Below are 18502 nucleotides of genomic sequence, written 5' to 3' on the forward strand. Positions count from 1 at the left end.
AGTCAACGGTTAAGGTCAACAATCCATGTTAACCCAACTCGTTAAGTGTAGCTCACTAACTCGTCGAGTCCTTCCAGAAATCGAGAAATCCTGAAAACCCTGGTTGACTCATCGAGTTTCGAGACAACTCGTTGAGTCCATACAGTGTCCAAAATTCGGGAAAACCCTAACTGACTAGTCAATTCGTCTTATTGACTCTCCGAGTCCATGTAGAAACCAACAAAGGCCAATCTTCATTTGACTCGTCGAGTCCCTTCAGTCCATTTCTCATTCAAGCGTTTTTAAGCTACCCCAAAGCTACAAATTGCAGATCTAGCCTCCTAGGGCATGGTTTCCACGTAAAGTTGCAAACTTTACATGCATGCAAGGTCTTAAATGCCAAAACCAAGCTAAGGGAGAGGTTTAAACCAAAGAGAAGGGCCCAAAGCTTGATAAATTCAATAACTTTATAACTATAGGGACTTAGAGGAGTCAATATCTAAAGTTACAACTTCATATCATGCCCAATACCCGAAATGATCCACAAATATGTGAAAAATGGCCTTAAACCTAATAATAAGGATATCTAACACTAGAGTGATCAAGGTAACAACTTGTTACCTTCAAATGGAAGCCAAAATGATGTAGATGCTGGATTTACAAGCTCTTTCCCGTACCAAGCTTCTCAACCTTCAAACTTCTTCAATAAACGCACCAAAAACACTCTCTTAGCCTCAAAAGCACAAGTAAGTAGTAAAGAGTGGCAAAGGTTTCCTTCTCTGGGTAATGAGGTGATAAGGGAGGCCAAGGGAGGCGGGTTAAGTTTTTTAAATAGGGTGCAAACCCTAAAAATTAGGGTTTTCCCATTCAGCTCCTACTCATCTAGTTGGGGTCCTCCAACTCGTTGAGTAGACCTCATAAAATCACGCGGCCTGATCCGCTTCTACACGACAAGTTGGGGCATCCAACTCGTCGAGTAAGTCCAATAATGTGACTAATAAGCTTTAAATTTTATACCTGGGAGTCGAGGTGTTACAATTCTCCCCTACTTGAACTAGACTTCATCCTTGAAGTCTGTTGTGGTAAATAACACAGGGTAATCCTCCCACATCTCTGCCTCCGGCTCCCAAGTCCACTCGGATCCCCTCCGGTGCTGCCACTATACCATTACTAAAGGTACTTCCTTGTTCTGTAGAACCTTCACTTTCCTCTCAAGAACAGCCACTGGCCTCTCCACGTAATTCAGGTGCTCGTCGACCTGTATATCGTCCAATGATACCACTGCCTCCTCATCTATATGCACTTTCGCAACTGTGACATATGGAAAGTGTTGTGGACCTAACTAAGCTCGTCCAGGGGATCTAGTCTATACGCCACCTTGCCAACCCTAGCAATGATCCTTAATGGCACAATATATCGGGGACCCAATTTCCCCCTCTTCCAGAAGCGAATCACACCCTTCCGGGGTAAAACCTTCAATAATACCATGTCTCCCACCTGGAACTCTAGCTCAGATCGGCGCCTGTCGGCGTAACTCTTTTGCCGACTCTGAGCGGTCTGCAACCGCTATCTGATCTGTTGAATCCTCTCAGTAGTCTGCAAAACTACCTTTGTCCGTCCCATCACCCTGTGACCAATCTCACCCTAACAGACTGGGGTGCGACATCTCTGTCCATAAAACAACTCATATTGTGGAGCACCAATACTGCAATGAATGTTGGAGAACTCTGTAACGTCCCAAAAATCAAGGGTAAAAATTTCATTTTTAATATAACTAAAACATTGATACCATTTAATTCAAACAATCAAATCATAGTCAATCAAATCGTTCATTAGAGTTTATCCCAAAATCATTCATTGCGGAAATCATAGGTGTGTGCACTGCGATCAACCCGAGCTCTTCCGTTCCAAAATGATGATACCCGAAACCATAAACAAACTTGTAAGCATGAAGCTTAGTGAGTTTCCCAGAGCATACCATTCACACAAACCACATATCACATATCCTGTTAGCTATAAAAGCTACACACATATCATATATACTGTTAGCTATAAAAGCTACCATATATCACATGAGCCCTACATACATAAAACCTGTAATATTGCCACGGGCTACCCCACATGGTCTTTACCTAAGACTACCATGGGCTCCCCCACATGGTCTTACATCTAATGCCATGGGCTACCCCACATGGTCTTTACCTAGGACTGCCATAGGCTACCCCACATGGTCTTACATCCAATGCCACGGGCTTCCCCGGGGTCTTCCCTGCAAATACCTTATATAACCAAATATCATATCATGCATCACATAAATATCTACACATAACACGTACATAAACCTGTAAGGATGCCGTGGCTACCTCCACGGTCTTATACCATTGTGCCATGGGCTACCCCACATGGTCTTCCATGCAATTATCACAAAGAAAACTAGCATATCACATAATTACCAGCATACCACCTAGCATAAAGCTAACTATCATATCACACAACATAAGATGGGCCGACCTTGGTGCCTTAGACCCATTGGTATGGTGAGAAGACTCACCTGCAACTGTCGGCTGAAGAAATAAGATCATGCTGCTCCAACCACCGACACGAACCCCTCCACTAGTCAACACCAAATAACTGAACTCAATAAATACGAATAATTACCAAAATACCTCTAGAAGTCAACTGGTCAACTCTTGGTCAAAGTCAAAGTCCTTAGTCAAAGTCAAACTTCCTGATTGACTCTACTCGCCGAGTCAACCCGCTGACTTGTCGAGTCCAAGAATCTTCGAGTCCCATCCTGCTCAACTCACCGAGTCGTCCCTTGACTCACCGATTCACGACTTAACTAGAAAAGGTTAGGGTTCCATGACCAGACTCGCCGAGTCCAAGAACAGACTCGCCGAGTCCGAGGCAATATTCAACAGACTCGCCGAGTTGTTCTTCCAACTCGCCGAGTCCATACACATATTCATACAACTCGTCGAGTACACTCATGTGACTCGCCGAGTATCTCCAGTTCTCAATCCATTCAGAGGTTTTTAAAGCCATGTAGGGGCTCCAATCCATAGATCTACCCTTCTACAAGCTATCCCTCACGTAAAGTTGCAAACTTTACGTGATAACAAGGAGATATAAGCCCAAAACACACTAGGGCTTGGGTTTTAGACAAAGGGGCTTTACTAACAACCCAAGAACTGAAGCTTTATGACATTCTAAGCCATCATGAGTCTAGATCTGGAGCAGCAACCCCAGATCTAACTCTCAAATCCGAGATAGGTCTCAAAACAAGCTAAGGGACTCCCAAAACAACCACCAAGGATAAACCAAAAAGGAAATAGCTTAAGATAAGGCTCCTTACCTCAGAGATATGCCCAAAACTGATGTAGATCACAGATCTATACAAGACCTTGATGCTAACTTCTAATTTCTCAAGATCCTTCCACCAATTTCCTCTTCTAAGCCCCCAATCTCCTAAAAAATGAAGCCTCCCACGAATTTTGGGGGTTTTTACAACTCAAATGGAAGGTAAAGAGGCTGAAGGAGGAACATAACATTCTTTATATAGGGCACAACCCCGGGATTAGGGTTTTTCTCTCTTCAGCACCAACTCGTCGAGTCCAACTGCTGACTCGATGAGTTGGTTACTTAACTCGCGAACAAAGTCCTGCTCCGACTCGGCGAGTCGGAATACCTACTCGTCGAGTCCCCTTCATTATTTACACTTTACCCCCTAAACTCTTGATTCTGACTTGGGATGTTACATTTCCTTTCTTGGCCTTTCTGATTTCGGGTGTTACAAACTCTGTAAGGGGTAGGTAGGAGTCCCAGCTCCCACCAAAGTCAATATATCAGGCTCTCAACATATCCTCGAGGGTTTGTATGGTCCGCTCACTTTGTCCATTTGTCTGTGGATGGTAAGCCATATTGAAGTGCAGCCGTGTACCCAATTCCTCGTGGAACTTCTGCCAGAAATGGGAGGTGAACCGAACATTGTAGTATGAGACAATAGAGACCAGCACCCCATGGTGAGCAATGATCTCGCGGATATACAAGTCGGCCAGCTTCTTGGCCGATGAACTCTTCTGTATCTCTAAGAAATGGACACTCTTAGTCAATCGATCCACAATGACCCATATAGCATCATATCCCTTCGTCGTCCTTGACAACTTGGTGATAAAATCCATCGTGATCTGCTCCCATTTCCACATGGGAATCTTCAGAGGCTGCAGTTGACCGTGCGGCCTCTGATGCTCGGTCTTGATCATCCGGCAGGTCAAGCACCTCTCCACAAACCATGCAATCTCCCTCTTCATGCATGGCCACCAGTAACTCAGTCGCAAATCCCGGTACATCTTGGTAACCCTTGGGTGAATAGAGAAGCGAGACTTTTGAGCCTCCTCCAGAATAATATGTCTGACTCCACCAGACATCGGAACCCAGACCCGACCGCAACAGGTCGATAATCCCCGGCTATCCTGCACAAATCAGGTGTTCTCACCCCTAATCCTCTCAAGCTTTCAATTCTCATGTCGCATACCCTCAGCCTAAGCTACCCTGATCAAGCTCACAAGTGGAGAATCCATTAATATCCTCATACATGTCATCAGAGTAGAAGATCCAGCTGACTTGTGGCTCAGAGCGTCCGTAACCACGTTCGCTTTACCTGGGTGGTAATCAAATCATCCACATAGACTAAAACATAAAGTGTGGATGAAGGAGTAATATGAATAAATAGTAATGTTTTAGATTGAAAAGTTCGAAAACCATGTTAGACTAAGTAATTTTTGAGCTTTGTAAATCAAGCTCTTGGTGCCTATTTAAGGCCACAAAGAGCCTTATTCAACTGACATACATGATGAGGGTGATTTCGATCTTCAAAGCCCCTGGGTTGTTTTATATACACCACTTCAGATAGATCACCATTAAGAAAAGCGTTATTGATGTCGAGTTGTCGAATGTAACGTCCATAGATTTGGGCTAGTCAATTTAGAGATAATACAAAAGATTATTTAGAATAAATAATCTTAACCAAGTTGTAGAATATGTCTCAATGGTTATGTACATATAAAGAACGCCAAAATCCGAGTTATAACGAAGAAGTTATGGCTCGTCGAAGTTTTACGGCAAAACCGACACGACACCAGGAGACGTAAATAGTGAATTTTTCATAAAGTAGTTTTTAGCCTTAGTGATCTAAATAAAAGTTGTAGTATACATTAAACCGAGAACATTAAAAAAAAAAGAACGCCCAAATCTGACTTAATATGAGGAAGTTATGAATTTTCTAAGATTTAGCATAGCAGTGCACGACCCGAAACTCGAATTTTAGTTCGAGCGGTTTTTGGCCTGCACGACCTAAATGAGAATTTAAGATCTCATTAATAGGAACTCAACGGTAAAAAGACAGACGAAAACAAAGTCCATATGTAGAAGTTATGAATTTTACGCGGAAATTTAATAGTATAATCTCCTCATACTGTTAAATTTAAGATCGGTTGAGAATTAGCTAAAGGAGTCAAATTGAAAGTTGTAGATCTTATTTTTACCTACGCATGGATATAAAGAACGTCAAAAACAGAGCTCGTATGTGAAAGTTATGGATTTTAGAAGTCTGAAGTGTACCGTGCGAAAATGGGTGATGTGGCACAATCTTGGCCTTTGTTTTCTCCACAAGTCTTGTCAATAGATGGTGACATGTGGCACCAATTTCAGACATTTTCATCTTATAAATAGAACCTCTCGCACCCTCATTTTCTTCACATATTTTCCATTCTTTCTTCTCTTTACTCTCTCTCTCTCTCTCTCTCTCTCTCTCTCTCTCTCTCTCTAGAACCTCTCTCTAACCCCGAAACCCCCCGAAAAGCCTAGGAAACCTCCCTAGCACGCGGAAAAAGCCCCGAAGGGCTCGACGACTCCAAGAAGAAGTGCTTTCCGGCTCGGGAACGCTGCTCCAAGCAAAGCCCGGTTTTCTATAAAACCTGTTGTAAGTCAGCTACACCTACCCTATTTTTAATATAGCTTTTATTTAATTATAGTAACGTTATTAGGAACTTATAATAAGTACTTGGGCTATTAGTATGGGTTATATAAGTATATTTTAATGCTTATATAATAGTAATAATAGCTAGACTATTAATTAATCTCGGCGAATAATAGACTAAACTCTAGTGGTAATAATACTAGGTTTCGTCGAAGGAAATTATTTTTAAGAAGCGAAGCGCTGTCTGAGTTCGGATTCACCACCTTTTCAAGTGAGAGCATGGTCCTTTTCATCTTACACATAGATATGAAGTATTTTGTATAAATTACGTGCTATGTGTGCATATTATCTGAATACTTGCTGTCTATGATGGATGTTGGGATAAAACATGGGTAGATGAAATAGTTGGTGTGTGATGAAATAAAATGATGAGAGATATGTGATGGTAGGAAGGTGATGATAATTAGGTGATGGATAGAAGATGATGAATCGGTGATGTAGGATGAAAGATACGATAACCTTGTCCGACAATTTGGAGATCTAGTCATCTACTAGAGTATAGATGGCGACCACAGACTATTCTAGAAAACCCATGGAAACACCAGCAGACTTATAACCTGTAGGTGATGAATTACGAGTCCAGGTGATGTTGTGACTGTATATTCATGTGATGATATTCTAACCCTTACTATGAATTACAAGTTCAGGCAAAGTTGTAACTACGTATTCATGCGTTAGGAACGAGCATATAAGGAAATGTGAGGTAAAAAGATGAGAGGTAAATATGATATAGGAGATGACCCTTAAGATAATTCTTTAAGGAATATCAAAGAAGATAACGGGGATGGGTAATCGGGTTGATTGTTTGATGCTTAAATATAATAATTATATTATTATGGGTTGAAAACCCTATGTACTCACCAGGTTTCCCAACCTGACCCACTCCAACTTGTTTGTATCACAGGTGTCGATACGAAGCTACTTTGTACTGAGAGATTTAAAATATATGTAGATCACTAGTGTAAATGAATGTAAGTTTTGTTTATGCTTATGTTTCTGAATTGACGATGACATCCCAAATGTTTTAAATGAATAAAAATACATTTCTTCGAAAGTGCTTTGATAACATATTTATCATGTTTTTTTGGAACAAATTCCATAACATTTTTATTAAAAGAAGTACTCTGATTTTTATAAAGCATAAACGAAATCGGTCTTTTCTGGCTGTGAAAATGGGGATGTCACATCGAATGTGCCAACCTTGGGATAGAGCAATCGAAAGTACCAGTCTGATTGTTGTTGGTTTAATAACTGGACTGAAAGTATCAAAGTAGTCGACTCATTCTTCTTGAGTGAACCCTTGAGCAATGAGTCGTACTTTGTATTGGTCAATTGTACCATCTGACCGTTTCTTGACCCTGTATATCCACTTAGAACCAACAACATTGGCATTAGTAGGACAATTAACAAGTGACCACGTGTTATTTTTCATGAGAGCATCATATTTTGCTCGCATCGCATCTTGCCAACATTTGTGCTTAATTGTTTGTGAAAAAAGGCAAGGTTCGATAGTAGAGCTAATAGAAAGATCGACATTGAATAACATAGATTTGAGAGAGTTTGTGCGTGATAGGGTTACTATCGGGTGTTTACTGTTTTCATTTGGTCGAAAAATAGATGTATTGACGGAGGTTAGGAGGGGATAAGAGAAGACATGTGTTGCGATGACGGAGTGACAGGGGACGAAGGGTTCGTATAATGGAGTATATATAGGCTAGAAGGAATAATATGTGGGCCATGCGTGATAGTTGGGTCTGGTGGGCTCGTGGGACTAATAAAAGGAGTTGAGGTTAGTGGATTAGAAATTCAGGTTTGATTGTCAATGACAACCGTAGGTGAGGGGTCAAGAGAAATGGATGTGGTGTGATCTTGATTTGTGTTAAAATGTTGGCAAGGAAAGAAATCTTCATTAAATATGACATGGCATGAAATATATATATATATATATATATATATATATATATATATATATATATATATGAGAGGTTTGTGGATGAAAGCATATATAACCTTTACTAGTTGTGAAACCCGTATATTATACGGGTTAATTAAAACATAATGTTAAACAGGAGCGATTAAATGAAAAGTTTATCTGAATTTGAAATATGAAATAAGTGAAAATTATGAAAAAAAAATGTAAAAAATAAATTAATTAAAATTATGTGTTTAATTGTTAGACCCGTGTACTAAACGATTTATTATAATAAAATGTTAAATACAAATGTTTAAAGTGTAAATTTATTTGAAATTGAAATTTAAAATTTGAAATTTGAAATTAATAATTAGTATAGTAGGTTTAATTTATGAAAACTAAATTAATGATATAGTGGAAATGAATAATGAAGTAATTGACAAGTGGAAAATAAATATATTTCAAAATTATGACAAAATGACATGTGGCCAAATAAATGAGAGAATGACAAGTGACAATAACATTTTCATTTATTAGGGTAGATGGGAGGCACTATATCCAAGACAAATACAAGGTTTTAAACGAAAGTCAATTGTATAAGGATTATATGGTCTTAAATATGGATAACAAAGACAGCCAAAGGTTTTTAAAAAATCATAATTGGGTGTCTTGTGATATAAACGTTGATATGGTGATTCATAATTTAGATTAGGAGTGATGGTTCTATTATGTAGATAGATAGCAGTTTTAAAAGCATGTTCCTAAAAAATTGAAGGAAGTGAGGATTGAGCTAGAAGTGTGAGACCTTTTTCAACAATGACTCGATTTCGACATTCAACAACCTCATTTTGTTCTTGAGTATGAGGACAAGAGATACGATGTAAAATATCGTGGTGATGAAGAAACTTAGAAACATTTCGATATTCTCATCCACAGTCAGTTTGTAGGCCTTTAATATCACTATCACATTGAAATTGGGTTTTTATCATTGCTAAAACTATAAGAAAGTTTCAAAGACTTGAGATTTTTGTGATAAGAAATAAACCCTTACAAATTTAGTACAATCATCAATAAATAAGACAAAATAACGACTTCCATTTAAAGAGAAAATGGGGGAAGGTCCCCAAACATCAGAATAAACTATTTCAAAAGGTTTTGAAGATGTAACATGAGAACTTGGAAAATAAAGTCTATGACTTTTTCCTAGCTGACACGACTAACAAATAGTAGGAAATTTATTTGTGGACACGAGAAGATTAAATGTAGAAACTAAATGTCGAAGAAGCGGTCTACGTGGATGTGCAAGTCGTCTGTGCCATCCATGAAGTGAAGTGCGACTACCAGTAAAAGCTTTATGAGTATGAGAGGGAGTAGTTGATACATGACTTCATGTTTATCCCCTTGAAGGATTGTTTGTCCTTAAAATGTCTTAACAGAACATGTTTTAGGCTAAAATTCCATGTAAACATCATTATCTTCTGTTTATTTGGAAACACTAAGAAGATTTTTAGTGAGTTTAGGAACAATTAGAACATTTGGCAATTTGAGATAAGATAAAGAAGATGAGCCAACATGAGAAATATAAAAGTGATTACCATTTCCTACTTGTAGCTTTTCATCCCCTGTGTATGAATCAGCTATGTTGAGCTTTGTGATGTCGGGAGAAACATGGTCAGTAGCACCGGTATCGAAGTACCAAGCTAGATCAATGGATGATGGGCTAAAAGATCCTAATAATGGTTTGCTTTAGGATTGGGCCTTCTAGATGGAAAATCTGTTTGATTTCCCCATTACCAACAATCAATAACTTTGTGACCAGGTTTAGTACACAATTGACAAATTGGGCATCGTCTCCTCTGGTCAGAGCTGTGATTTGTAGTGGAGGAATTTGACCTTTGACCAACATATGAACTTGATTAAGTGTTTGATCTGTGATCAGTGTATGAGTGAGAGGAGCGGTGATTTGAACGATTCATTGTTACAGCAGCAGTAGGGGCTTATGACACAGATGCAAGGCGAATATGTTCTTGTTCAAGCCTAGCTTCTTCCTGTAACAAAAGACTTATGAGATCATCAACTGTTAGATTTTTAGATTTCATCATAATAGCAGTAATGAAACTGCCATAGGACGAATCAAGGCCGACAAGGATGTGGCTGATTAGGTTTTCTTCATGAACTGGACGTAAGTTTTCTACCAAGGAATCAACAAGCGATCTTTTTCTTTCAATGTATTCTATCATGGTCATAGACCCTTTTGTAAGAGTCTGAAGTTGATTTTTGAGTTGCATAGGACAAGCCCTAGTTTGATCTTGAAACAAAGTCTCGATGGTTTGTCACATTGTGTAAAAAGAGTGTGAGCGGGCAACGAGAGCATGAGCTTGATCCGTCATTATGGAAATTTGCCATAGTAAAACAAACCGAACACGTTTCTTTCGGACTACATAATCTGGATTTGGTGCTGTGGTGGCAAGAGTAGCAACAACAGTTGGAGTGGTATTAGTGGCCGGAACGGCTGCAACAGCAGGAACAATAATTGTTTCAGTCGGTGGTTGAGGATTCAGAACATAATCCTCCAGATCAAAAGCTTCATGAGGTGTGCTAATTGTTGTGCGCTAAAGAGGATAGTTAGTGTGATCAAGTTTGACAGTGATTGATGGTATTTGAAAGTTCAAAGTAGGGGCTGTGGTAGTAGCCAGATTGAGAATACTTTGGGACGGAGATGCCATAGAGAAGAATCAAGAGAAAGAAAACAAGATTAAAGTGTTTTCAGCTTTGATACCATATATATCAAAGGTATTGAATTGAACTATGTATTGAATCATGTTTTAGACACAAGAGATACATAAGTTTAAATACAAAGGAAAATACAACTAAAGTGGAGATATTATCTCCTACATATCTGCTATGACTATTTGACTAAAAGACTAAATAAAAAACAATATACACGTTTAATTTAATGCTATTAAGATCAATATCCCGACATGAGCACGTGTACAATGAGCTCTCCAACCAAGGAGATGATTAAATGATAGAAAAGATAAAAAAAAAATAAAAGGGAAAATAAAATATTTAAAGAGATAGCAGATTGTGACTGCCATTATAAATTTTTTTTTTTAAAAATTGACCAATAGAAACATGTTAAGTCCTCTTTTAATATATATAAAGAATAAAATTAAAAAATTTGATCAATAGAAACATGTTAAGTCATCTTTTAATATATATAAAGAATGGTGGTGGTAGGGATGATAATTACAAATACATGTAATTAACTAAAAGGAAGGTAATAGGAAGCATGACATCAGATAACAAAAATACCTTAAAGGACACATGTTTAGGTTAACGGGTCCAAATAACTGGAAGTTAAATACATAGACCAAATAGACCAATTTTTTAGTTTATTCTTTCTTTTGTAAACAACTAACCTGTCTTTGTTTTTTTCAATAGGCAGGATTATATACAATAGATAAAAACAAAATACGTTGTTGTCGAGCATGGAGAATATTTTCAATAAACGACGGTATGTAATGTTACAAACAATTCACGAACCAAAAGAGTTGTATTTTATAATAATATTATAAGCAAAAGAAGAATTCTAATTAAAGGTTCTCATCTTAGCAAAGGTATACAAAAACGAAAGATTCCACAGTGATCCAAAATTGAAATATGTTAAATAGTACGATAGAAACCACCTTGTTTGAACTTATTTAAAATAATAATCTGTCTAAATTATGTACCCAATATATGTTTTTATGTTTGCAAATTGTAATATATAATAGAAGACATATACTTATCATTATTTTCATCTCAATTGCATCATACATCTATTATAAAACCTTTCACCTATTCCTCAAAAGGTTGTACACATTTATCACACTAAATTCTCTTTGATTTCTTGTCAATGGTGGCAACAACCAAACCTCCACAACCGTCACTCTCCTTACCATGGAAAACACGCATTCATATTTCCCTTTTCTCCGCCGTCACCGAAGCATGTTCCCGGAAAAACGGCACTGTCAACCGTGGTCTTCTTAAGTACTTACTCGACTTCCGGACTCCGCCAACCTCAAAATCAGTCAACGGCGTAGCATCACATGACGTGGTTGTAGACGAGACTCGTAACCTCTGGTTCCGTGTCTACGTACCTACACAACACGCCGGTGAAGATCTCCCGGTGATCGTGTTCTTTCACGGAGGTGGATTCGCTTTCCTCTCCCCTGATGTCGAAATGTACGATGTGGTGTGCCGCCGCTTCGCGAGGAAAGTACCGGCCATTGTTGTGTCTGTGAACTACCGCCTTTCGCCGGAGCATCGGTATCCGGCCCAACATGATGATTGCTTCGATGTGCTGACGTTCCTTGATGATGAAGAGAATAGGTCTAAATGTTTGCCGGAAAATGCGAATATGTTGCGCTGCTTTATTGCTGGAGATAGCGCAGGTGGAAACTTAGCTCATCATGTTGCTCAACGAGCCTGTGAATTCAACTTCCGACGACTCAAGGTATATAGTACTGACATTGTATATTGTCATATTGACATTAATGACTAGAGCTAAAACAAGTGTCTTTATCAGTTTCTTTAATCATAATTATTGGTAAGAACAACTTGCATTGCATGTTTTGAAGGTGATCGGAGTTGTAGCAATTCAACCATTCTTTGGTGGCGAGGAGCAGACGGATTCCGAGACCCGACTCGACGGAACACCGATTGTTTCCAAAAGGCGAACAGATTGGTTTTGGAAGGTGTTTTTGCCGAAAGGAGAAGGGTTCAATCGGGACCACCCAATCAGCAACGTTAGCGGACCAAACGCGGTGGACATATCAAAAGTAGATTTTCCGGCGACCATGGTGGTGGTGGCGGGATTTGACCCCTTATATGACTGGCAAAAAAGGTACTATAAGTGGCTGAAAGAGTCGGGGAAAGAAGTGTACTTGTTTGAATATCCAAACATGTGTCATGCATTCTATCTCTTTCCTGAATTGCCAGAATCTGAACACCTTTTTGGCCAAGTGAAAGATTTCATTGAAAAGGTATCGAGCAATGTTGCTACTTTGTAGACAAATTAGTTGTGCCAAACTCGTATCATGTTGTATAATATTTGGCTCGGTGGTTTATAAGTGATTCTACAAATAAATAAATAAAGTCTGGGAGTTTTGAGAATGTGGTAGTTTATAAAATGGTTGAAAAGATTTAATTCGGACGTATCACCAATTGCCAACGTATCTAAATGGCCGACTATTTGTTAAGGTTTAGTTAGTACATGCATATCAATAAAGTTACCCGTCCCCTCAAGTTGCAGTTTTCGTAAAATTGATCTGATTAGCCTCACCATTATTTGAGTAAATAGAAACAAATCCGTCTACCTCGTTTAATAAAACGTACCTACTTTACAAAACTGATTTATTTAAATCGGATTTAAAAAAAAAAAACACAAACTGATTTACGTTGTTTTCATTATTTTTGTTTAAAAATATTACCCATCATGTATAATCTTCGCCCGATGCAATCAAAAAACCTGAAATTAAGGTCATCCGTTATACCTACCACTAATTACTATAGTGATGGGTGTCACATCAATACTACATTCTATAGCATTATCTATGGGATACCTACAACTCTACCTCATTCTTTTTAATTAAATTTAAGAGTAAATTACACGAATGGTCCCTATGGTTTGGGGTAATTTACATATTTGGTCCCTAATTTATTTTTTTTAACTCGAAAGGTCCCTACAGTTTGTTTTTGTTGCGTGCTTGGTCTCTGTCATATTTAAAAAGACTATTTTGCCATTGATTTTTTTAATTTATTTAAATAAACACACTCCCAACCCCACTTCTATTTCCACTTCACCTTACTTTACCTTACCTACCTTACCTTATTAGGTATGACAGGGACCAAACGTGCAACAAAAACAAACTGTATGGACCTTACGAGTTAAAAAAATAAGTTAGGGACCAAACATGCAAATTGCTCAAACCGTAGGGACCATTCGTGTAATTTACTCTAAATTTAAATAAAAAATACATAAAAGTCATATAATTTTTTTAAATACTAATTTTCATTAATTTAAAATATAAAATTACATTGATTAAAAACTACATTAATTAAAAAAATAACGTTAAAAATAAAAATTACATTAATTAAAAAAATAACATTAAGAATTAAAAAGCTAAAAATATCAAACTTCTAATTTGTGTGTTTAAGCAATGTTATTCCATTTTAGAGACTTCTTCAACTTTTGCCAAACTTTGACATGTCTAAAACGTTGATGATTTGTGTTTTCATATTGCACCATGACCACATTAACCGAATCGATATCGGCTTCGTGTACGTTGTTTATAACAAAGTTGTAAATTCCATTAAACTCGGAACATTTGGCTCTTATATCGCGCCACTTCGAGCATATTTCATCAACATTTCGAATTGCATAACCCATTAAACAATGGAAAACACTTTCAACATTTCTCTAAAAAGAACTGTAAGTTTGACCAACATCTTATTCCGAAATTGTCACACATGCTTGTGTTGATTTCTCTTCTTCCTCTTCTGACCATTTCTTATTTTTGGGAGGCATGGTTTTGAAGGATCAAACAACAAAAATGTATGATGACTAAAGGGAGAATAAATGTATGAATAATAAGAAGATGAGTGGTAGTATTTATAGGTAAATATTGAAGGAATTGAAAAATAGCCTTTAAGAAGGAGGAAGAAAAGGTCAAACAAGATTTAATGCAAGAAATGAATTCATTGGTAGTTTGGAATCGTTGTCCGGAGCACGAAGGGTCACTACCACAACTCACCACGAACCACTGCGGTGGTGTGCACGGTCGTGGTTCGTGGCCACCTAAACCACGACCCACTTCGTGGCTACCATACCGGATGGTCTAATAATCAAACAATGTGCCCTGAATCCTAATTGTGTGTAGATTAAGACACATGTAAACTTTGTTTTTCTTAAAGTAGATTTCGTCAACATTATCAAGATGTTTGTATCACATGATTAACAGTTAAAAAAGTTCTTTAAGACCGCCAATCTTTAAAAAAAATCATGAAACTTATAGTGTAACATTTCTTCTTTTATTGAGTTTAAAATCTTATAACTCATAATGATTATGTCATTATATGTTGTCAAAAAGATTTTTGGATTTTTTTGTTCATTCTTGTTCTTTTTCATTTAGAGTATTATTTTTGTTACATAAAAAAACGTTAATTCTAATTATGATATGTGCCCTAAGGATACATATAAGAAACATTAAATATCACAAATATTATCATAATTAAATTAGAAATTCATTTATTTAAGGAATATTGTCATAATTAAATGTGAAATAAATTAATAATCTCCATAATAAATGAATTTAACATCTAGTTATGGTAATATTTATCCTAATTAATACTTATTATTTGTGTCCTTAAGACACATATTAGAAAATCCCAAAAATAGAAAGCATTACAAAAAAATCATTATTATGGAAATAAAATCCATATAAGGTCTATATATGTTATGACACTTGATAAAAACCGAACAATCCTGCAATTATGTGTGACGTCTGTTTAACTACTAGAGAATGATAGTAAATTTATTTAATTCAAACATATATTTAATGTCGCCATATATAAAATGGTTTAAACTTCCTACCCTGAGAAAATCCTCATATTTTTAAGCATCTATTTCAAACACAACTAGAAAATGCATTTATAATTGAAAATGATATTAAGAAGTTTGGGATTGTTGTTCCAATTATGTCTTTGATTGGATTAGGTAGTGGTTTGCTAGATAAATAATACAAAATAGTGCCTTTTGATGAGAGATATGACCAAGAAGCTTCGAGAAAATCGGCGTTTTCTGAATTATATGAAGCCAGTTATTAAATAGTGAATCCATGGATATTATAGTCGGAGGACGAAGAGAATGTAGATGAGATAACATATCCAAGGAAGTTTTAGGTCATATTTTGGTTGGTTTGAGCTAGGCATTCATTTGTATAGGCTGTGTTAATATTTGTTCATGTATTTGTAAGGGTTTGCGGTTGGGTGATGTTTACGGCTGTAAACATGTTTACGGATGTAAACGTGTTTACGGATGTAAACGTGTTTGCAGCCACTGTTACCTATATATAGTGTCAGTAGGTGTCAAAGTAAGATAGCAGTTTACAGTCGTATGTGTGTGTTTCGAGTCCATTGTACCTGACGTTGCAGCCAATATAAACGTGTGCAATTTGGATCATTCTTGCTTCTACTCCTTGTTTTATAATTTTGGCTTGTTCTTTGTGTTGATCACTAGTTGGTTCTTAGTTTTTGGGACTTACAGTTGGTATCAGAGCTTGAGTTGTATCAATCTCTTTGGAAAGATCTGGAGTGCTTTTGCATTTTTTTCTTGAAAGATTTTACGTTTTTGGATAGTTTTTGAAAAATTATTAGGAGTTTGTTCTTCATGTTTTTCATAAAAATGAGTTTTTGATCGAGTTTTGGAGCTAAAAAGGTGAAAAATCGCGTTTTTTTGTCGTAAACTGCGAAATCTGGCGGCCAGCTGATAACGAGGTTTGCGGCTTCAACTTCAAACACTTTGTGGCTTCGCGCGTGTTCAGTCCTCCTTTGCGGTCAGCAGCAAATATTCAAAAATGTTGGTTGGAGCAAGGATCGAACATGGGTCCCTGCCACACACAACCCACGCCATACCAATTGATCTAGCAAGCCTGATGTTTAACATCTTCCCTGATTAAATCATATAGCTTGGCAATTCCGTTCCTATCTTCGAATTTTGACAATTTTAGGCCAAAAAATCAATTTTTTTAATTTTAAAATTCCATTTTCTATCCAAAATTTTGGTTTTTAATTTTTGACTATAATTTTTTGACCTTAAAATTTGACTTTGACTTTCAAGTTTGACATTTGACTTTAAACTTTGACTTTCTCGTTTAACCTTCAAAATTTCACTTTTATCTTTTCGGTTTGACTTTTCAAGTTTGAATTTTAGGTTTGACCTTATAAGTTTGACTTTTTTAAAACTTGATTTTTAAGGTTGACTTTCTTGGTTGTCAAAGGGCATTTTTGGTAAACAATGAGTTCCGCAAACATCCCGATCAATGAAGTTTCATGCTCTCAATATTGCGAAACTATGATTAAGTTTCTTCATGAACAAATTGATTTGCTAAAAAAGGGAAAATAAGGACCTCAAATATGACGGATATACACTTAGGAAAGGTCAAAAACCTCTGAAAGAACAGTTAGAGGCCAAAACCAAGGACTTTAGGAAACTTCAGGAAGAGTACAACAATAAATGTGCAAATTATAGATATGTTATGGAACAACTTGCTGACTTGACTATCAAGTTTGACACACTAAAAATTAAGTTTGAAAATGCAGATTTTAATTTCAAAAAATTTGATGTGTTAAGCAAGAAAGTCGAGCCTATGATTGAAAAAAATTAAAGTTTAAGGATAATCAAACCAAGGGTCTAGGGTATCATATTGTTCCACCTCCTTTCAATGACAAGTATAACCCACCCCTTGAGACCAACAAGGAAGAAATACCTGCTCTGTATGGCCAAACCACTGTTTCAGCTTCAATTAAGACCGAACAATCAGGGCCAACTGAGGGTGTTGAGATGAAAGATTCTAATGATTCTTCTTCCTGTGTAGGTAAAGTAGTGGAAGATGAGAACAAGGAGAACAAAATTAATTCTAGTTCTGTTGATTTTGTTGACTGTCAAACCAATGTCTCCTTGAACTCTGAATCTATTGCTTCTAACTTAGTTACTTCTAATCAACCTGTTGTTGGTAAATACATGCCACGAATTCAAGCTAAACAGAGTGCCTATTGCAAGTGTGCTTGTGGGAACAATTAGAGACAAGGCAAGGACGTGCTACCAGGGGCAAGTAGAAACAATTCCTACGTGAAGAAAAAGACATATTTTCACAGTGGAACACCTGGACAGATTGTCAAAAATTGTCCAAATCGCGCATATGTTCCCTACTACGCTCAAGGATGGTAGAATGTGCAACTAAGGAGCTTTTCCAAAAGAAACCCTTTGAGGCCACATTCTAACAATGGTGACTGGAATGCGTAGAAGGCCAAGAATCAAAATCCCAAAGTCAAGAAGCGAATATCGGCCAAGAAGTCCAATCCAAGAGATGCTCCAGTGAAACCAAGATCAGTTAGATCAAAGTCATCTCAAAGATTGGCTTCAAGTTCAAAATCAAGTGACAAGGTACCCATCGGATCGAACAAGAAATGGGTTAAACCCAACTATAGATGGGTACCAAAGGTTCAATCTCCCAAATCATCTAATGATTCTAACATTTCTTCATCTTGTGTTTGTAATAAGCAGGATATGTCATGGGAGATAGTATCTTGCGTTAATGACAAAGGTCAACCCCAGTTTCAAAATGGACTGTGTTCCAAAGACCAATTAACCCCGCACTGTGTGCTGAAGTAGTTATGGAGGCATATCATCAGACTTGGGTTTGTTGATAGTGGCTGTTCCAAGCACATGATAAGGGACATCTCTTAACTATACAATACTCAGAACTTTATGTGAGAGTATGTGTCCTTTGCGGGAAGGGAAGAAAGGAAAG

General features: G+C 37.2%; 1 protein-coding gene across 1 annotated transcript; it reads left to right on the top strand.

The window, feature by feature from the left end:
• The first annotated feature begins 11748 nt into the window (after positions 1 to 11748).
• On the top strand, positions 11749 to 13172 carry LOC111881635 (probable carboxylesterase 18). The gene is made up of 2 exons (XM_023878038.3): positions 11749 to 12426; positions 12551 to 13172. The coding sequence occupies exons 1-2, from the start codon at positions 11827 to 11829 to the stop codon at positions 12980 to 12982; spliced, it is 1032 nt and encodes a 343-aa protein (XP_023733806.1). The 5' UTR covers positions 11749 to 11826; the 3' UTR covers positions 12983 to 13172.
• Positions 13173 to 18502: the final 5330 nt, after the last annotated feature.

Source organism: Lactuca sativa, chromosome 7 (genome assembly GCF_002870075.4).
Source record: "Lactuca sativa cultivar Salinas chromosome 7, Lsat_Salinas_v11, whole genome shotgun sequence".
In the NCBI taxonomy this organism is placed as follows: domain Eukaryota; kingdom Viridiplantae; phylum Streptophyta; class Magnoliopsida; order Asterales; family Asteraceae; genus Lactuca; species Lactuca sativa.